At 34.4% G+C, this 18,711-nt stretch overlaps 1 protein-coding gene across 3 annotated transcripts in view; it reads right to left on the reverse strand.

The window, feature by feature from the left end:
• Positions 1 to 2,822: 2,822 nt before the first annotated feature.
• The window catches only part of CACNA2D1 (calcium voltage-gated channel auxiliary subunit alpha2delta 1), a 587,574-nt gene continuing 571,685 nt past the window's right edge, over positions 2,823 to 18,711 (reverse strand). For all 3 annotated transcript variants that reach the window (XM_057730987.1, XM_057730986.1, XM_057730985.1), the window contains one exon: positions 2,823 to 4,792. In XM_057730987.1, coding sequence (XP_057586970.1) covers positions 4,676 to 4,792 — 117 coding nt within the window. In that variant the 3' untranslated portion in view covers positions 2,823 to 4,675. The remainder of the gene's footprint in view (positions 4,793 to 18,711) is intronic.

Genomic DNA, 18,711 nt, shown 5'->3' on the forward strand with positions numbered 1-18,711 from the left:
TTTTCCAGTAATCACCATCATTGGTCCCCACATACTACATTCCTCCTCTGTGTAAGTATTTTCGCTCTCTCTTATAGGAGTCTCCAGAATGAAAAGTAGACTTACATTTTATTAGGGTCCACATAACATCAGGCTCATTACTTATTAGGTGAGCATGGAAGGGCAGGTGGTAAGTTGCTCTAAATGTAAAAGGCATATAGCAGTTTTTTGTTTTTTTTTTTTAAGAAACTCTTTATACTATACTTCATTGCCTCAGCTTCTGTTTGCTATAAAATAGCTAGGAGAGATATTTAAGTGTTAGATGTATAAAAGATATGCACATTTCAGATATTCTACTTGTTTCTTTCAAACTATTTTCCAAGGTCTTTAAAGAAACATGGAAACATTATTTTTGCCTAGAAAAAAATTTTTTCTTACATGAGTCAAAAGTCTATTTTAATAAATTCCTAAATGCCTTGATGGCAAAGGCACATGTGAGACGCGCCAGAGTTATGCAAAGGAGTTGCAATTCTGTTTGCAAGTTGAGGTTTGTAATTGTAAAAGCACTTTCGTAATCCCAAATTTTATTTGCACAATCCAGAATTCTCTCCACTGGAAAGCCTGCTTTTTTAAACTGTATGTATGACAGAGACCCCTGTCTCTTTCAACTGGATTTTAAATAATCAAAACTGGTGACTTTAAATGATAAACTTTTATTCTGAATATACTGTTTTTGCACAAGATTTAACACAACATTTTCTGGGATTATAAATATTTTTATAACAGTAATATACAAATTTTTACAAAATGTTTTTATCAGGCTAGTTAATTTCCACAAAAGTGTCAAGAGAACATAATAAAGGGGAGAAAAGGTCTTTTGTTCACAAAGCCACTTGGCTTTTTGCATGGATGCACGCTGAGCATTTCAATAACAGTATCCCTAATAGCATGAGCCAACAACATACAGCACAACAAAAAAGACACTTTTGTCAGGTCACACTGTAAACTCAATTGGCATCTATTCAAGACAGCATCCCGTTAGTCTCAGTGGAATTTGAGTTAATCTTGTGAACTAGAAATTAAGTAGATGAAACGGTTGGTAAGGGTTGTCTAAGACTTTGAACATTCTGGAATTTTTTCCCAAGAAATCAAGAAACTTCACACTTTTGCTTTATTGATTTGCTCTTTACAGAAAGGTACATGGAATAATAGCAGTATTAACATTCTGCCATGGGAAAGCAACACAAGTTCCAGATAACTGTAAAATATTTGAAACTGTGGGCAAGTGAAACCATCATTCTATTCTGCCCTTTAAAAAAAAGTCACCACATCCATTTTGTTTTACTAGGTCAGACTCTGTACCTCTAGACACTTTAATGTCAACTAACACGTTTAATGGAATAGTTCAGAGTTTTAAATTAAGACATAGAATGTAAGCTTTGGTGGAGAGAAAGATTTAAATGAGATGTAAAATACAAGAGAGCATCAAATAAGCAAGTAACACTTGGGTTGCAAAGGTCACTTAAAAGGGATACTGCCTATTTGAACCCAGTAAGGCCAGTTTTAAAGTTAATAAAAGGAATATTATAGGAAAACTTACAAATGGCAGCAACACTGTCTTTTTTTTTCCAAGTTAAGCAATAACGCCTCAAGCATTAGAAACATGAAAAAAGATCATACTAAAATCTTATAGGCCCAGGACCTAAAAATGTCTTCAATCAAACTTGCTAACTATGTCATGTTAAAAACCTGTTACAAATATGGACCACGATTGGTGTTTGGCAGTAATGCTGGTTGTTCAAATGAAGAAAATAAAAACAAACCATTAATGCAAAATTCATTCCTGTTATTCAACGCCAATGCAAGACTTATTTTGATTCTGTTTTAGCGACAGCTGCATGAGCATAGCAAAAATTAAGCAAGCAAAAGGGGTTTAAAAGCTTTTTTCTTGATCTCTTGTACTGTTTAGTCTTTGAAAACCAGTATTTATAACAGGCTGAAATTTAAGTTCTTATCTACAATTAGAACTCACAGAAAAATCCTAAATTAAAGATAACAATTGGATGGGATGAGTCTTACTGTCTTTCAAAAAATTATGCCAAATGCATGAAGACTAGTATCAGGCATAAGAACAATTTTTAGTGAGAGAGCATGTTCTTACCCAATTTATAATGTATATGTGGTTGTCATAGTGTATGTTTATTTTATAACACAAAATAAAGGATCATGGCAAGACTCGTGCATGTACATATATTTTGATGGCAAATGAAATCAAATAGGACCCTGCCAAGAGATGCCAAGTTTATCTGTGATTAACACAACAACAGTTTAGTTGAAGAAAACATAAGATTTCAGTGACATTAGCCATGAAAATATATTTAATAGATTTTAAATATAATTTTAAGGTAGTTCGTTGTATGCTGGAAGCAATTCAGTTGTTTTAGTGTGCGTCATTTATATACACAAACTAATTGTATATTTCGATATCCCCTTCCCAACACTTTCATGATTTAAAATAGTCTAGCAAAAGTTAACAATAAGTTTTAAATATTTAATTAACAAACAACATGATTTAAACATACTGTTACTAGAGTGAGAAGTTCCATATTTTTTTAAATCACTTTGGTGTTTTCTAAAATGTCAATACCAGTTACAAATGAGACTACAAAATCACAACAATGCGTTAGAAATGGTAACTGATGTCAACTCTTAGAACAATAGTTGGCAAAGTGATTCCATTTTCCCCTCCCCCCATTTTTAAATAAAAAAATATTTTAAATAAGGAAATGTACACAAATGGTACCTAGGGTATATTGGTGGTGGAGGGAATTACAAATGTATGCAAAGCTAAAAACAAAACAAATAGATCTTTCAAACTATGCTAAAGAATTGGTTATGTCTTTGATATATGAAGCATATTAAAGCATGCTGGATAACGTTAATAAGATTTATACTTAAAAATGGTATATAAGAAAATTTCCAGCATAGACACACACCAATATTTGGCATGTTCAAAAAAAAGAACAAATGCATTTTACCTTTAAAAATATCTGCATACTTCCAGCCTTCCGCAGAATTATTCCCTATAATTAGTTACACATTCATTGTTTTCCACCCTTTCTTCAAATACTGTTTACCCCTGAAAATAATCTTTAAAAGCATAAATAAATTCTGCTACCATATTACTCTATAATGAAATATCTGATTTACTACATTAACCATTTTCACTAATGAGGCTGTATAAAAACAATTTTGAATATTCACAATCAAGTATTCATGTGCATACATGTAGATTCAAGGTTTCCTGTTTGTTCAGAGTATTGTAAAACCCTCATCAAACTGCATGGAAAATTTGGTCAAGTGATCATACCACTTAAAACGGAGGGAACACAAGCAGCAGCAGCAAATTTGGGATTGTACATGCTACTATTCCAGCGAACAAAGAGGAAACCTAGGATGAATCTTCATTGAGAACATATATGTACTCTTCAAAAAATAAATGTGTCAAATCTGATTTATGTACTTAAAATATCTGTACATAGGTTTTCAGGCCAAAGCACGAATCAGTATAAAATCCATGAATTCTCATTTCACCACTTACCTAATCCAATCATTCAGCATTTACATTGCACAGTATATTCAGAGTAGTTTAACGACATTTTAAAAGATGACTTAAGTGCATTACACTGCAAGGTTCAGATTCTTACATAACAATAATGTCACTCAGTTAACTTTTCAATGGACTATACTCTACAGTAAGAGAAAAACAATCCAGAAGTTAAAATAGCAGCAGCATCATGCAAAATACCCTTGGTAACCAAAGTTCATTTATCACAAGAAAAAACATTTCCCCTCCCCCCAACAAGCTTTTCTTAGAGCATTTTGAAATATCTGGCTAGCACTACAGAACTTTACTGTGAACAAAAAGAACATTACATCGAAGCTTTCATTAAGGGCTCACATTTATGAGGAAATATGTCGCATATTAATTCTACCCTCAAGCACCTTTAGTTTAATTTCTTAGTTATTATTTTCAAACAACCAATTTATCACCCCACCAAAACTTGGTCATCATTTGTGTTATATTTCTGGCAGAGAAGCCATTCTTCATAAGGCATTTTATTCATGGCAAATTTTTTTGTAGAAAATAAGCCATTATTTCTATTTTGACAGGTTACACCAACATTAATTCTCTTCCTCCCTCCCCCTCTCTCTATGTATATTTTCAATAATAACTACTCAAAGCAGGAAATAAAGAGAAGAATACGTGAAGGAAAAAAATAACTCTTTCTTTTCCCCTAGAGATTTTCTTGGTAAAAGAACAAGGATTGCAGCAAGTCAAAATTCCAGGTCAAAATCAAGACAATTGGTATGATCCACAAACAACTGTATGGGGAGCCCTTTTACATATAATCACCAACAATGCAACAACAAATTCTCGAATTTTCCAATAGAGCATGTATAGAGTTTTGCTTTGATGTTATACATAGATGATGCAGCATTCACACAAATTTAAGGATCTGACACCCTGACATGCAGCCAGTGGGCGCCTTATGAGTCTGCGTCTTAGATGCATGCCATGGGACGGGCCCAGCGAGTGGTCTGCTGATTCCGCAGTTGACCCTCTTTTAATGCAACTGAGGGCTCATGTTTTGGCAGGGTCTGGAGTTTAATATGCAGATTTGGTTTTAGAAGGTCATAACTGGTAGTGTCTGCTGCCAGATAAAAGCCAAAGTAGTACACACTGGATTCCGATGATGGACCACAGGGAGGGATTTAATCCAGAAACGCCACCACAATCGGTATAATCCTCCTGTTGCAAAGAAAAGGAAAAAAGAAAAATCCTGAAAAAGATTTGGTAAGACATCTTTCAGAGCATCCCATGTTTAGTCCACTTCTGAACTCACCTTATAAAGCTGCTTTGTCCTAGATTTTACTGTTCAATAATTTTGCATAAAGCAATTTTCCTAGTACATTTGCTTTACATTCTTAATTGTGGAGTCTGATGATTATGAAAGGAAATACTTTAATAATAAATGCTGTGTTGAGTGATATACCAATTTCTAAGTTGAAAAACCTACTTTCACAGTATTAAATGTTCTATGTTTGTAAATACAAGATATAAAAATAAAATTTCATAGTCTATTTTATAATTCCAAAGAATTATGGTATCAGCAATTATGCTCAATAAGGCAAAGTTTGAGACTGGCAAAATAAATAACTTTGAGAAATGAACTTCTATTTTCCATATCCCTCACATCCAGTTTCAAGGGTGAGCATATCATGCTGTACATGTAACATCTGGACTGTCACCAAGAATTAAAATGAAGAATGATGTAGTTGAACCCTCAATGAAAGGACACTCTGAAAACCTATATCCAAGCTACAGAGCTAAGCTAGCAAGAGAGGTTTGTTCTGTTTAGAGAACCATGAAACATAAGCTACAAATGTGCCCATTTGGATCCTCCATTGTCTAGTGATGGATCATCAGATTCCTTGCTAACACAAGATTACTCTTTATCTTTTACTCCTAGGTTCTCTATTCTGTAACATTTTCTGTATCCTTTGATTCCTTTAAATATGCTGAATTTCATTAAAAAAAAAAAAAACTTCCTCTCAAGAGGTATAAGCTATTAGGTATAAAATAAACTACAAGGATATACTGTACAATATGGGGAATATAGCAATATTTTATGACTATAAATGGAATAAAACCTTTAAAAATTGTGAATCATTATATTTTACACTTGTAACTTCATATTATAGATCAACTATACTTCAATTAAACCCCCCCAATTATTTTCCTAAACATCTTTTAAGAATTCACTAATCCAAGGTTCATCTTCCAATAATCAAAATAATAGGTTACGTAAGAAAATAAATTTTCTAGTCAGAATAATTTTACAAAGACTCTGAGCTCCCAGAGACTAAAACATAGGTTCTTTTTGCTCACTAGAGTTAAATACAGTGCCCGCCACCAAGGAAATAAAATTTCTTTCTTGAATTGTATTTTAAGGCAGCAGAAGTCTGTTAAAGAGAAGTCTGAGGAAAAAGAATCTGTTAAAGAAAATTTTATTTTTCAAATCCCAGAAGTGGGATTGCTGGATCATATAGTAATTTTATTTTTCATTTTTTGAGGAACCTCAATATTGTTTTCCATAGTGGCTGCATCAATTTACATTCCCACCAACAATGTGTAAGGATTCCGTTTCAACCACATCCCTGCCAGCATTTGTTCTCTCTTATCTTTTTGATAGTAGCCATTCTAACAGGTGTGAGGTGGTAACTCATTATGGTTTTGACTTGTATTTCTCTGATGTTTAGTATCCTTTCACGTGCCTGCTGGCCATCTGTATATCTTCTTTGTAAAAATGCCTATTGAGATCCTTTACTTATTTTGAAATCAGATTTTTTTGATAGTGAGTTACAAGAGTTCTTTATATATTCTGGATACTGGCCCCTTATACATGATTTGCAAACACTCCCTCCCATTCTATGGGTTGCCTTTTAATTTTGTTGGTTTCCTTTGCCATGCAGAAGCTTTTAAGTTTGATGCAGTCCCACTTTTTCATTTTTGTTTTTTTTTGTTGCCTTTGCTTTTTAATGGTGACAAGTCCCCAAAGTCATTACCAAGACCAGTGCCAAGGAGCTTACTCCCTAAGTTTTGTCCTAGGAGTTTTATGGTTTCAGATCTTCAAGTCATTAACCCATTTTCAGCTGATTTTTGTGTAGGGCCTAAGATAGTGGTCCAGTTTCCTTCTTCTGCATATGGCTGTCCAGTTTTCCTAGCACCCTTTATTGAAGAGACTATCTTTTCCCCAATGTATATTCTTAGCTCCTTTGTCATAAACTAATTGACCATATATGCATGGGTTATTTCTGGGCTCTCTATTCTGTTCCATTTGTCCATGTGTCTTTTTTAATGCCAGTGCCATACTGTTTTGATTACTGTCGTTGTTTAATAATAGTTTCAAATCAGGATGTATTATGCATCCAACTTTGTTTTTTCTTCTCAAGATTGCTTTGGCTATTTGGGTCTTTTGTGGTTTCATATATATTTTAGGATTGTGCTAATTCTGTGAGAAATGCCAATGAAATTTTGATGGGGATTGCATGGAATCTGTAGATTACTTTGGGTGGTATGGACATTTGAACAATTCTTCTAACGTAGGAGCTCTGAATATTCTTCCATTTGTGTTGTCTTCAATTTATTTTCCATTAATGTCATATAGTTTTTGGTGTACAGGTCTTTCAACTTCTTGGTTACATTTATTCTTAGGTATTTTATTCATTTTGATGCAATTGTAAGTAGAATTACTTTCTTAATTTCTCTTTCTGATAGTTCATCATTACAGTATAGAAATGCAACCGATGTTTGTATGTTAATTTTGTATCTTGCAATTTAATGGATTTGTTTATTAACAGTGTTAATAATAATTTATTAACACTGTTAATGAACTATTAGTTTCTTGATGGAGTCTTTAGGACTTTTTATATATAATATAATGTAATCTGCAAATAAATACAGTTTTAGTTCTTACTTTTCAATATAGAAGCCTTTTATTTCTTTTTCTTGCCTATTTTCTCTGCCTGGGACTTTCAGCACTATGTTGAATAAAGCTGGTGAGAGTGGACATCCATTATCTTGTTCCTGATCTTAGAAAAACAAGCTTTCAGCTTTTCACCACTGAGTATGTTAGCTGTGGCCTTGTTATATATAGCCTTTATTATGTTGATGCACATTCCCTTTATATCCACTTTGTTGAGAGTTTTTATCATAAATAGATGTTGAATTTTGTCAAATGCTTTTCCTGCATCTATTAAGATGACCATATGATTTTTAGCCTTCATGTTGTTAATGTGTATCACATCAATTGATTTGTGGGATTTTGAACGATACTTGCATTCCTAGAATAAATCCCACTTGATCATGGTGTATGACCCTTTTAATATATTGCTGAATTAAACTTGATAATATATTGTTGAGGGTTTTTTTCATCTATTTTCATCAAGGATGTTGGCCTATAATTTTCTTGTAGTGTCCTTGTCTGGTTTTGGTATCATGGTAATAATGCTGGCATTGTAAGAATGAACGAGGAAGTGTTCATTCCTCTTTTATTTTTTGGAAGAGTTTGGAAGGACAGGTATTAATCGTTCTTTGAATGGTTGGTAGAATTCACCGGTGATGCCATCCGGTCGTGCACTTTGTTGGGAGGTTTTTGATAACCGATTCAATCTTCTTACTAGAAATTGGTCTGTTCAGATTTTCTATTTATATTTCTTCATGATTCAGTCTTGATAGTTGTATGTTTCTAGGAGTTTATCTCTTTTATCTAGGTTATCGATTTTTTGGGCAGTTTTTAAATGGTATTTCTATTTCTCTCTTTAAGTCTATTAATGTTTGTTTTATATTTTTTGGTGCTGTTGGATTGACCCCTTTATCATTATGTAATGACCTTGATTGGCTCTTATTACAGTTTTTGTATTAAAGTCTATTTTGTCTATGTATACCTACCCCAGCTTTCTTTTGGTTTCCATTTGCATGGAATATCTTTTTCCATTTCAGTCTGTGTACATCCTTAAAGTTGAAATTGATTCTAGTACACACCATAAAATCATTGCTTGTGTTTTTAATAGATTCTGCTACTCTATGTCATTTGATTGGAGAATTTAGCCCATTTAACATTTAAAGTAATTGTTGATAGATAGTAATTATTATTATTACTACAATTTTGTTAAATTGTTCTTGAGCTATTTTGAAATTCCTTTGTTCTTTTTCTCTTATTGCTCTCTTCATTTGTGATGTGATCATTTTCTATAGTGGCATGTTTAGATTCCTTTCTCTTTTATCTTTTGTGTATCTACCATAGGCTTTTGCTTTGTGATTATTATAACAACTATTATAAATATAACATGTTTTATGTAAGCCTAATAACAGTGTTATAAATATAATAAGTTGATAAGCCTCATAATAAGTTGATAAAAACTTAAGTTCAAATGCATTCTAAAACTCTACATTTTTACTCTCTCCTCCATGTTTTATATTTTTGATTTCACAATTTACATGTTTTTAGTCTGTGTATCCACTAATTATTGTATGAGAGTTATTTTTACTGTATTTGTCTTTTAACATTCATACTAGATATATGTGATTAACCTATTTTTATATTAGATTATTCTGAATTTAACTGTATATTTATCTGTACCAGCGAGATTTACACTTTCATATGTTTTCCTGTTACTGATTAGTGATGTCTTGTTTCAGCTTAAAGGAGTACCTTTAACATTTCTTATAAGGCCAGTCTAGTGGTGATGAACTCCTTTAGCTTTTGCTTGTCTATACCCTTATTTCTCCTTCAAATTGGAAGGACAGTTTTTCCTAGGTAGAGTATTTTTTATTGGCAGGTTTTTTTTTTCTTTCAGTACTTTAAGTATATCAAGCCATTCCCTTCAGGACTGCACATTCTGGTGGAAAGATCCTGGTATCCTTAGAGGTTCCCTTGTATGTAACAAGTTGTTTTTCTTGCTGCTTTCAAGAATCTGTCCTGTCATTTTTTTTAATTTAATATTTATTTTATATTCGAATATAGCTGATATACAATGTTGTATTAGTTTCAGGTGTACAGCAAAGTAATTCAGTTATACATAGATGTATATCTAGTCTTTTTTGGACTCTTTTCTTATATAGGTTATTACAGAGTGTTGAGTGGAGTTCCCTGTGCTTTACAGTAGGTCCTTGTTGATTATTTTATTATATTAGTGTGTATGTGTTTATCCCAACCTCCTAATTTATACCTCCCTTGATGTTTCCCCTTTGGTAATCATAAGTTTGTTTTTGAAGTTTATGAGTTCTATGAGTCTGTTTCTGTTTTATAACTAAGTTCACTTGTACCATTCCTTTAGATTCCACATATAAGTGGTATCATATGGTATTTGTTTTTGCCTGACTTACTTCACTTAGTGTGATAATCTCTAGGTCCATCCATGACGTTGCTGCAAATGGCATTATTTCATTCTTTTTTTTTATGGCTGAGTAATATTCCATTTATATATGTACCATGAATCCTTTATCCATTCCTCTGTTGATGGACATTTAGGTTGCCTCCATGTCCTGGCTATCATAAATAGTGCTGCAATGAACATTGGGGTGCATATATCTTTTTGAATTATGATTTTCTCCAGGTATATGCCCAGGAGTAGGACAGCTGGGTCATATGGTAGTTCTATTTTTACTTTTTTAAGGAACCTCCATAATGTTCTCCATAGTGGCTGTACCAATTTACATTCCCGTAAGAGGGTTCCCTTTTCTCCACACCCTCTCCTGCATTTACTGTTTGTAGACTTTTTGATGATAGCTGTTCTGACTGATGTGAGGTGATACCTCACTGTAGTTTTGATTTGCAGTTCTCTAACAATTAGTGATGTTGAGCATCTTTTCATGTGCTTTTTGGCCATCTGTATGTCTTATTTATTTATTTTTAATTAATTTGTATTGGAGTATAGTTGATTTATACTGTTGTTAGTTTCTGCTTGTACAGCAAAGTGAATCAGTTATACATCTACATATATCCACTATTTTTTAGATTCTTTTCCCATATAGGTCATTACAGAGTACTGGGTAGAGTCCCCTGTGTTATACAGTAGGTTATTATTAGTTATCTATTGTATACACAGTAGTGTAAATCTCCCAATTTATCCCTCCTGCCCCCTTTCCCACCTTGTTTGTTTTCTACATCTGTGACTCTATTTGTTTTGTAAATAGATTCATTTATACCATTTTAAAATGTACATTCCCACATATTATCTGTATGTCTTCTTTGGAGAAATGTCTATTTAGGTCATCTGCCCATTTTTCTATTGGGTTGGTTTTTTTGATATCAAGCTGCATGAGCTGTTTGTATATTTTGGACATTAATCCCTTGTCATTGCTTCGTTTGCAAATATTTTTTCCCATTGTGTGGGTTGTCTTTTCATCTTGTTTATGGTTTCCTTTGCTGTGCAGAAGCTGTTGAGTTTAATTAGGTCCCATTTGTTTATATTTTCATTACTCTAGGAGGTGGATCCAAAAAGATATTGCTGGGATTTCTATCAAAGAGTGCTCGCCTATGTTTTCCTCTAACAGTTTTATAGTATCCAGTCTCACATTTAGGTCTTTAATCCATTTTGAGTTAATTTTAGTGCATGGTATTAGAGACTATTCTAGTTTCATTCTTTTACATGTAGCTGTCCAGTGTTCCCAGCACCACTTATTGAAGAAAACAGTCTTTTCTCCATTGTATATTCTTGCCTCCTTTGTTGCAGATTTACTTTTGATAATTTAATTATATTGTGTCTTTGAATGGGTCTCTTTTACTTTAATTGAAATATATTTGAAATATAACTGTAAATTTAAGTGTATATGTTAATTTGATAATTTATGTATTGTAATATGATTGCCATTATGGTGATAATTAGCACGTCTATGACATTACATAATTGTCCTTTTTTTTTTAGTAGATGGAATAAATCATTTTTAGTCTTAGCATGTTGGATGTATATAATAGTTTTCTATATTCACTGTACTGTGCATTAGCTCCCTAGGACTTATTTACTCCTTCTAAGATTCTACCTTGAACAGCATCTGTCCTATCCCCTACCCTCCATTCTGTGATAACCACCATTTATTCTGTTTTTATGAGTATGGCTTTTTAGATTCCACACACAGTACTTGTGTTTCTCACTTAGCATAATGTGCCCAAGGTCCATGCATGTTATTGCAAATAGCAGGTTGTCTTCCTTTATCATGGCTGAAAAATATTACACTGTGTACGTGCGTGTGCATAAATCCCACTTCTTGTTTATCTGTTCATTGGTTGCTGGACATCTAGGTTGTTTCCATATCTTGGCTGCTGTGAAATGATGCAGTGAATGTGGGAGTACAGCTATCTCTTCCAAATCCTGTTTTCATTTCCTTTTGCATATATACCCAGAAGTAGAATTGATGGATTATGTGGTAGATTTATTTTTAATTATCTGAGGAACCTCCATATGGGTTGCACCAATTTACATTCCCACAAACAGAATAAAACAGAATAAAATGTTCCCTTTTATTCACATCTTGCCAGCACCTGTTGTCTCTTGTCTTCTTGATGATATCCTTCTAACAGGTGTGAGGTGATAGAGCACTATAGTTTTGATTTGTGTTTCCCTGATGATTAGTGATATTGAGCATCTTTTCATGTGCCTGTTGGCCATTTGGATGTCTTCTTTGGAAAACTATTTAGTTTTTCTGCCCATTTTTTACTTGCACTTTTTTTTTTCTTTGAGTTTTATAAGTTTTTTTTTAATACTTGTTTTGGATATTAACCTCTTATCTTATATGTGGTTCGCAAAATTTTTCTTGCATTCTGTAGGCTGCCTTTTCATTTGGTTAATTGTTTCTTTTGCTGTGCAGAATTGTTCAAGTTTGATGTAGTCCCATTTGCTGATTTTTGCTTTTATTGTTTGTGCTTTTGGTGTTATATCCAAAAATCATTGTCAATACCAATGTTGAGCAGCTTTCTCTCTATGTTTCTACTAAGTTTTATACTTGTTAGGTCTTGTGTTTAAATCTGTGATCCATTTTGAGTTAATGTTTGTGAGTGGTGTAAAATAGGGGTCCAATTTCTTTGTTCTGCATGTGTTTATCCAATTTCCCCATCACCATTTGTTGAGGAGACTATCATTTCCCCATTGGGTATTCTTGGCTCCATTATCAAATATTAGTTGACTGTGTGTGCAGGGGTTTAACTCTGGACTCCCTTCTGTTAGTCTGTGTCTATTTTTATGCCAGTATCATACCTTTTTTTTTTTTTTTAAATTACTGTAGCTTTGCAGTATAGTCTGAAAACAAGACATATGATACCTCTGGGTTTGTTCTTTCTCCTGAGAAATGCTTTGGCTATTTGCAGACTTTGTTCATATAAATTTTAGGATTTTTTCCTATCTCTGTGAAGAATACCATTGGTATTTTGACAGGGATTGTGTCGAATCTATAGGAGACTTTGAGTAGTATAGACATTTTAACAGCATCAGTTCTTACAGTCCGTCAACATGGATGTCTTTTCATTTGTGTTGTCTTTTATTTCTTTCAGGAAAGTCTTGCAGTTTTGATTGTACACAACTTTCACTGCCTTGGTTAAAGTAATTTCTAGGTATGTCATTGTTTTTCATGCTATTGTGAATGTGTTAGTTTTATTTTTCAGACGTTTGTAGAGAAATGCCACTGATTTTTGTATGTTGATTTTACATTCTGAAATTTACTGAAATTACTCATTAGTGCCAACAGTTTTCTAGTGGGGTTTTTTACATACAGAATTATATCATGTGCAAATAATGACAGTTTTAAATACTTCTTCCTTCACTATAGGTTTGGAGGTATTCTCTCTTCCTCATTTGGTTTGGGTGTATTCAGATACCTCTTTTTTGTAACTCTCTGGGCTTCCTGGATTTGGATGTCTATTTCTTTTCCCAGGTTAGGAAAGTTTTCAGCCATTATTTCTTCCAAAAGTTTCCTGCCCTTGTCTGCTGCTCTTCTTCTGGGTCACCAGAGTGTGAATTTCGCTCTGCTTGATGTTACCTCATAAGTCTTTTAGCTATCTTCTTTTTTTTAATTCTTTTTTCTTTTTGCTCCTTGATGGGATGAACCAATGCCCTGTTTGTGTGTTTACTGATATTTTCTTCCACTTCATCCAGTCTGCTATGTGAACTCCTCTCTATTGACTTTTTCAATACATTGTATTCTTCAGCTCTGTGACTTCTGTTTGGTACTTTCTTATATTTTCTTTGTTGAAATTCTCAGTTCATGTGTTCTTCTCCTGACACGGTGACCATCTTTATGACCATATTTTGAACTCTTTCTCATGTCAGTTACTCTTCTCTGTTTTATTAAGGTCTATTTGTGGAGTTTTATCTTTTTCTTTTAAAACATACTTTTCTGTTTCTTAATTTTCCTTGACTCTCTGGGGTGATTTTGTGCATTAGATAAAAGAACCACCTCTCCCAGTCTTAAAGTGGCTTTTTCTTCTTGGCTCCCAGCAGTTGAGGTTGTGTTAACATCTGTCAGTGTCCCAGTGGGGAAGATTTCAGTCAGCATCACGTACAGGCTGACTGGAAGCTGGATCCTCAGGCAGCAGCTTTCAAAGTATGCATAAAGACCTCTTTCAGGGAAAGACTGTGAGATGGGCATTTCTGTCCATTCCCTCTGTGCTGAAGCCTGAGGGGATAGACAGTTGAGAACTATTTGTTTGCTATGGTCCCAGGTCCTTTGGTGTCTGTGAATGCCAGCCCTGGTGGCTACCAGAGCCAAGTGATAAAGGGGTGTGTTCTTTGGGCAGCCACCTCAAAGGCCAGGATGCCAGATGTGTTCACAAGCTTCTTTTAGGAAGACCCCACTGACCTGGAGTGAGTCAGAAGGTCAGCAGGCATAGCGCACCCCTTCTTCTGTTTCCAGGGAGTCTTGCAGTAAGCCCTCAAATGTGAGCTAAATTAGAAGCCTTATTTACAGGCAATAACTTCTAAAGTATGCAAATATCCTCTGTCAGGGAAAGATTGGGAAAAATGCAGTTCTCTCTGCTCTCTCTTCTCTGAGCTTTGGAAGGATAGCCATGGTGAGTCCTTGTGAATGTGTTAAGTTTTTGTTTCTTTGTTGGCTTTAGTCGTGTGGATCTCATGGACATAAGCCCCACTAGGCTTTCAGAGCTAGGAGTTTTGGGGACCCATCCCTCAGGTGACAGTCTTAAAAGTTGAGGGTATTAGATGTTCAATCTAAACCCTTCACTGCTTAGGAAGAAGCTGGGAGTTGTGAGTTTCCTTCTAATTTTATGTTGCCATGCTGAGTGTGGAGTTTGTGGAGATAATGTTCCTCAGCCTTTCATACCAATTTGGATGTATATTATTGATACATTCGCCCAGTGCATAGGGGTTACTTATCTACTTTCTAGACTTCTTTTGGAGGGAATTGCTCTGTTGACAGCTGTGGGTTTGGTAGGCCTGTAGGTTGAGTTGAGTTTTAGGCCTCCTACGTCACCATCTTGGAGCAGAACCTCAGTAACTCGCACTTCTATACCTTCAGCCCTGAATGCGTCTGACCTCCACATTTACTGATCACTACCACCTCTCCTTCTGATCCTCAGAAAGATCTCAAACTTACCCCCCAATATTACTTTTTCTGAATGACATTTCTAGGAGTAATGGATCAGGTCAAAGACAACAAATCACCTGTGACTGCTCCTTTTTTTCTCACATCTAATCTATCAGCTTTGTCTTCTTAACTCTAGTTTCAAAATACATTCCCAAACCTACCAAAAAGCAGTCTTCTTAAAACCATAAATCAAATCCTTTCATGCCCTTCTTGAAATTTCTCAGAACAAAATCCAAATTTCTTACGAAGGCCTACAAAGCCTTATGTGGTCTGCAGCCTGGCTGCCTCTCCATCTTCATCCTTCTATAGTCCTCCCCCTTACACTGCTTCAATAACACTAACTCACTTTCTCTGCCACTGGTCAAGGTATTTACTATCTCAGGACCTTTGCACGTCCTCTTCTCTTTGTTCAAATACCTTTCCCTCTGGGTAGGTTAACCAGGTACAAAAAACCCACGATGTTGAATTACATAAGAATTTGAGATTTAAAAAGTTACATTTTAATCTAAACGTATCCTAAATATCTCATGCATAGAAGAGTGGCCTGATACATAGTAGGTGTACTGTAAGTACTTGATAAATGAGTAGTATGTACTCAAATAAAGCAGTGCATATACTGATTGGCTAGAAACACTACAAACATAAGATACTAACTTAAAGGCTTAATTGTCACTTCAGCAGGCGAGCTCTAGTTCAGTATTAATCTGATGGAATGGAAAAGTAGCATACAGACAAGACCCATTGATGTATTAACGTAAAATACATCTTTAAGTTCTAGAAATGTGTTATGGAAAGAAAAATATTCTCTCTGGCTCTGCTTCCATTGTTTTTATTTTTATATTTCTAGTGTTTTTATGGGGGGGGGTTCATTTCCTCTGTGTGATGATGAGATATGTCTATTTCAGTCTGGGAGGTGGTAGTTCAGATAACTTATTTGGAGTCCCTGAAGTCTGCACGTTGATTCACGCTGAAAAACCTGTCCCTTCAGTTTCCTGATCATGTTTTCTCATGTGTTTTGCCTGGGCAACCACATATACCAAGACTTGAAATTATTATATGAAAGTAAATTATGAGATACATTCTAAAAACATTCTAAATCACAAATGCATAGATGTGGGAAGAAACCTCAGCATCTTTCCTCTATCTTAAAGAGACCCAAATCTCACTAAGACTATGACCAGATAAATCAGTCTGATTTTTGTAGTAGATAATAAAAACAGATTGGTACCTTGTTTCGCTTAAGATAGTAAAGGGATATAGTGCCAATATTATATACATATATTTTAAATTAGGATAGAGTCATTTTACTTGATTTCCTCCTAGGGGCCGCTCTCAAAATACTCTTAGCAAAGGTATCAACTAAGAATCCTTCATTCTTTTTTTTCTCTCCCATTACTACTTAAAAAGTAAGCCTGGGGGCAAAAATCATGAATATAACTATGGTTTAGATGTTTTAAGACCAGCTATACTATATGAGTAAAAAATCTCTTCATTTTTCTCTTATTTTTTCTCTTATTAGACAAGTATTACTAAACCCTTACCCTCCCTTTCTTTCCCCAGCCAGAACCTGGGGTGACTATTCATTGCAATCAGTAAGAGCAAATCACTGGCGAAAACATCCACCAAATAATAGCTAACTTTTGAATTTAGATAGGTCTATACTTACATCACCCACAGCAGCTTCAAAGAAAATGCATATTTAAAATTATTTAGGCAGGTAGCTACTACACATAACTCTTTAAATAGGAATAAGATCCCTAACAAAGAGTTTCCTACACAGCACCTTAACACACTTACCACATTAATTCATGAAGTAGGTTTAATGTATGTGTGGGTGTACAAACCTAAACAAACACACATTTATTCGGCATATCCATTTTTCATGTACCCAATAACGTGCATTTATCAATTACGTTTGCATAAAATAATGAACTTCCTCAATGGTGCATATTATTGGCTTGCTTTACTTCCCTCTTTGATAGACTTTAGCTTTGTTTTTCTTTACCACTTAAATCTTTAAATTATCCCAGAACAAATTTAGCTGTTTTCTGACACTCCCTCCTGCTACTCCACTTTTCCCCCCTTGTGATGAGCTCACTTCATTTATTGTAATGGCCACATCTCCATCTAGTGGTTTCCTAACCCATGAATACCTGGACAGCAATGAAGAAAGAACACAGCGAAAGCTGTCTAGTTACAACAATCATGATTCCAGAGCACCAAAAAAGAAAGTGCAAAACTGTAAGTGGATCCCTGAATATAAACTCAGGCCCTAGAATAGCTATTCAGTCATACTGAGTATGTAATTCAGAAATTTGTCGAAGAGTAACAAATAACGATAATTTTAGCACAGATAATGTAAGTAATATGAAGTAAAATGAACTTAGAAATTGGAAGCGCTTATACTAAAATATCAGTATCTAAAAAATCTAAAAATGCTGTTTAAACCATATCTGTTTAGAAAGGAAAATTAAGAAAGTGAGCTAGAAGGTACTGAATAATGCTTAGTAAAATTGAAATGGATCATTAATTTTGACACAAAATTGATGACCAACTCTAGTAATTGTCCTTAGGGTACTTCTCTTAAGTAAAAGTAAGACATCATGAAGCATGTATAATTTTTCTCCACGTTGACTTATCTTTATACAAAACCTTATGAGAAATTACTGACTTTTAAATAAATATAGGAACCTGATAAATATGTAGAAACTCACATATTTGAAAGCCGCTATTTATGAAACAACATTACTACTGGCATTTTAATCACCTGGTTTCAGGACATTTATTATAGTGGACTTAGGGATATGGATTACTTCTTAAAATTTCAAGCCAAACACAAAAACAAAAAAAATTAGAGAAAGTGACTGACCATCCACACCACATGAAAACTTGCAGTAAAATGAAGATAGGAGCTGACATCATGGTACAGGCACGACTCGTTGTGCATATGAGTTGATCCTATTAATAACGGGCAAAGTAGCAAGTATAGGAAAAGGAAAGAAAACACAGAAAAGAAGACATACAAGATGAGATTTCATGCAATTTGCTGGCAGTTAGCAGTTTATGTGAGCCTCCATCCAGAGCAGATTCACAGTGACCATTGCAAATAAACATTACAAAAATAGTCCACTGCTAAAAAAACACAAGACATTATTTGCACATTAAGCTACTGCGCAAGAGTTGTACTTTCACACACAAGCCACTGTATATTTTATAGAAACTTGAGTACTGGAAATTTTTGTCTTTGTAAAAACTGCATTATGCCTTCATCAAAAAGGTAGTTTCCTATGGTGAAAATATTGAGGCAATGTTTGTATATGAACTTTCAAGTGCATCTGAGTAAATTTAATCTGTCTTTGGTGACAAATAGTTGATGAGGGGAGTTTCCTTAATGAGCGATACTACCTTTGGGCCCACAAACAACACTGTTTGGGGAATGAGTTGATGTGGCCAAAGCTCAGAAGTTGTCATATCTGGAATTCATTTAAGTCTTACTGTAAAATGGAAAAAAATGAAGTAGCTGCAATTCTGAACCACTTTCCCCCTCAAAGAGGAATGATCAATAGTCCTGA

The sequence above is a fragment of the Hippopotamus amphibius genome, chromosome 4, assembly GCF_030028045.1.
Source record: "Hippopotamus amphibius kiboko isolate mHipAmp2 chromosome 4, mHipAmp2.hap2, whole genome shotgun sequence".
In the NCBI taxonomy this organism is placed as follows: Eukaryota; Metazoa; Chordata; class Mammalia; order Artiodactyla; family Hippopotamidae; genus Hippopotamus; species Hippopotamus amphibius.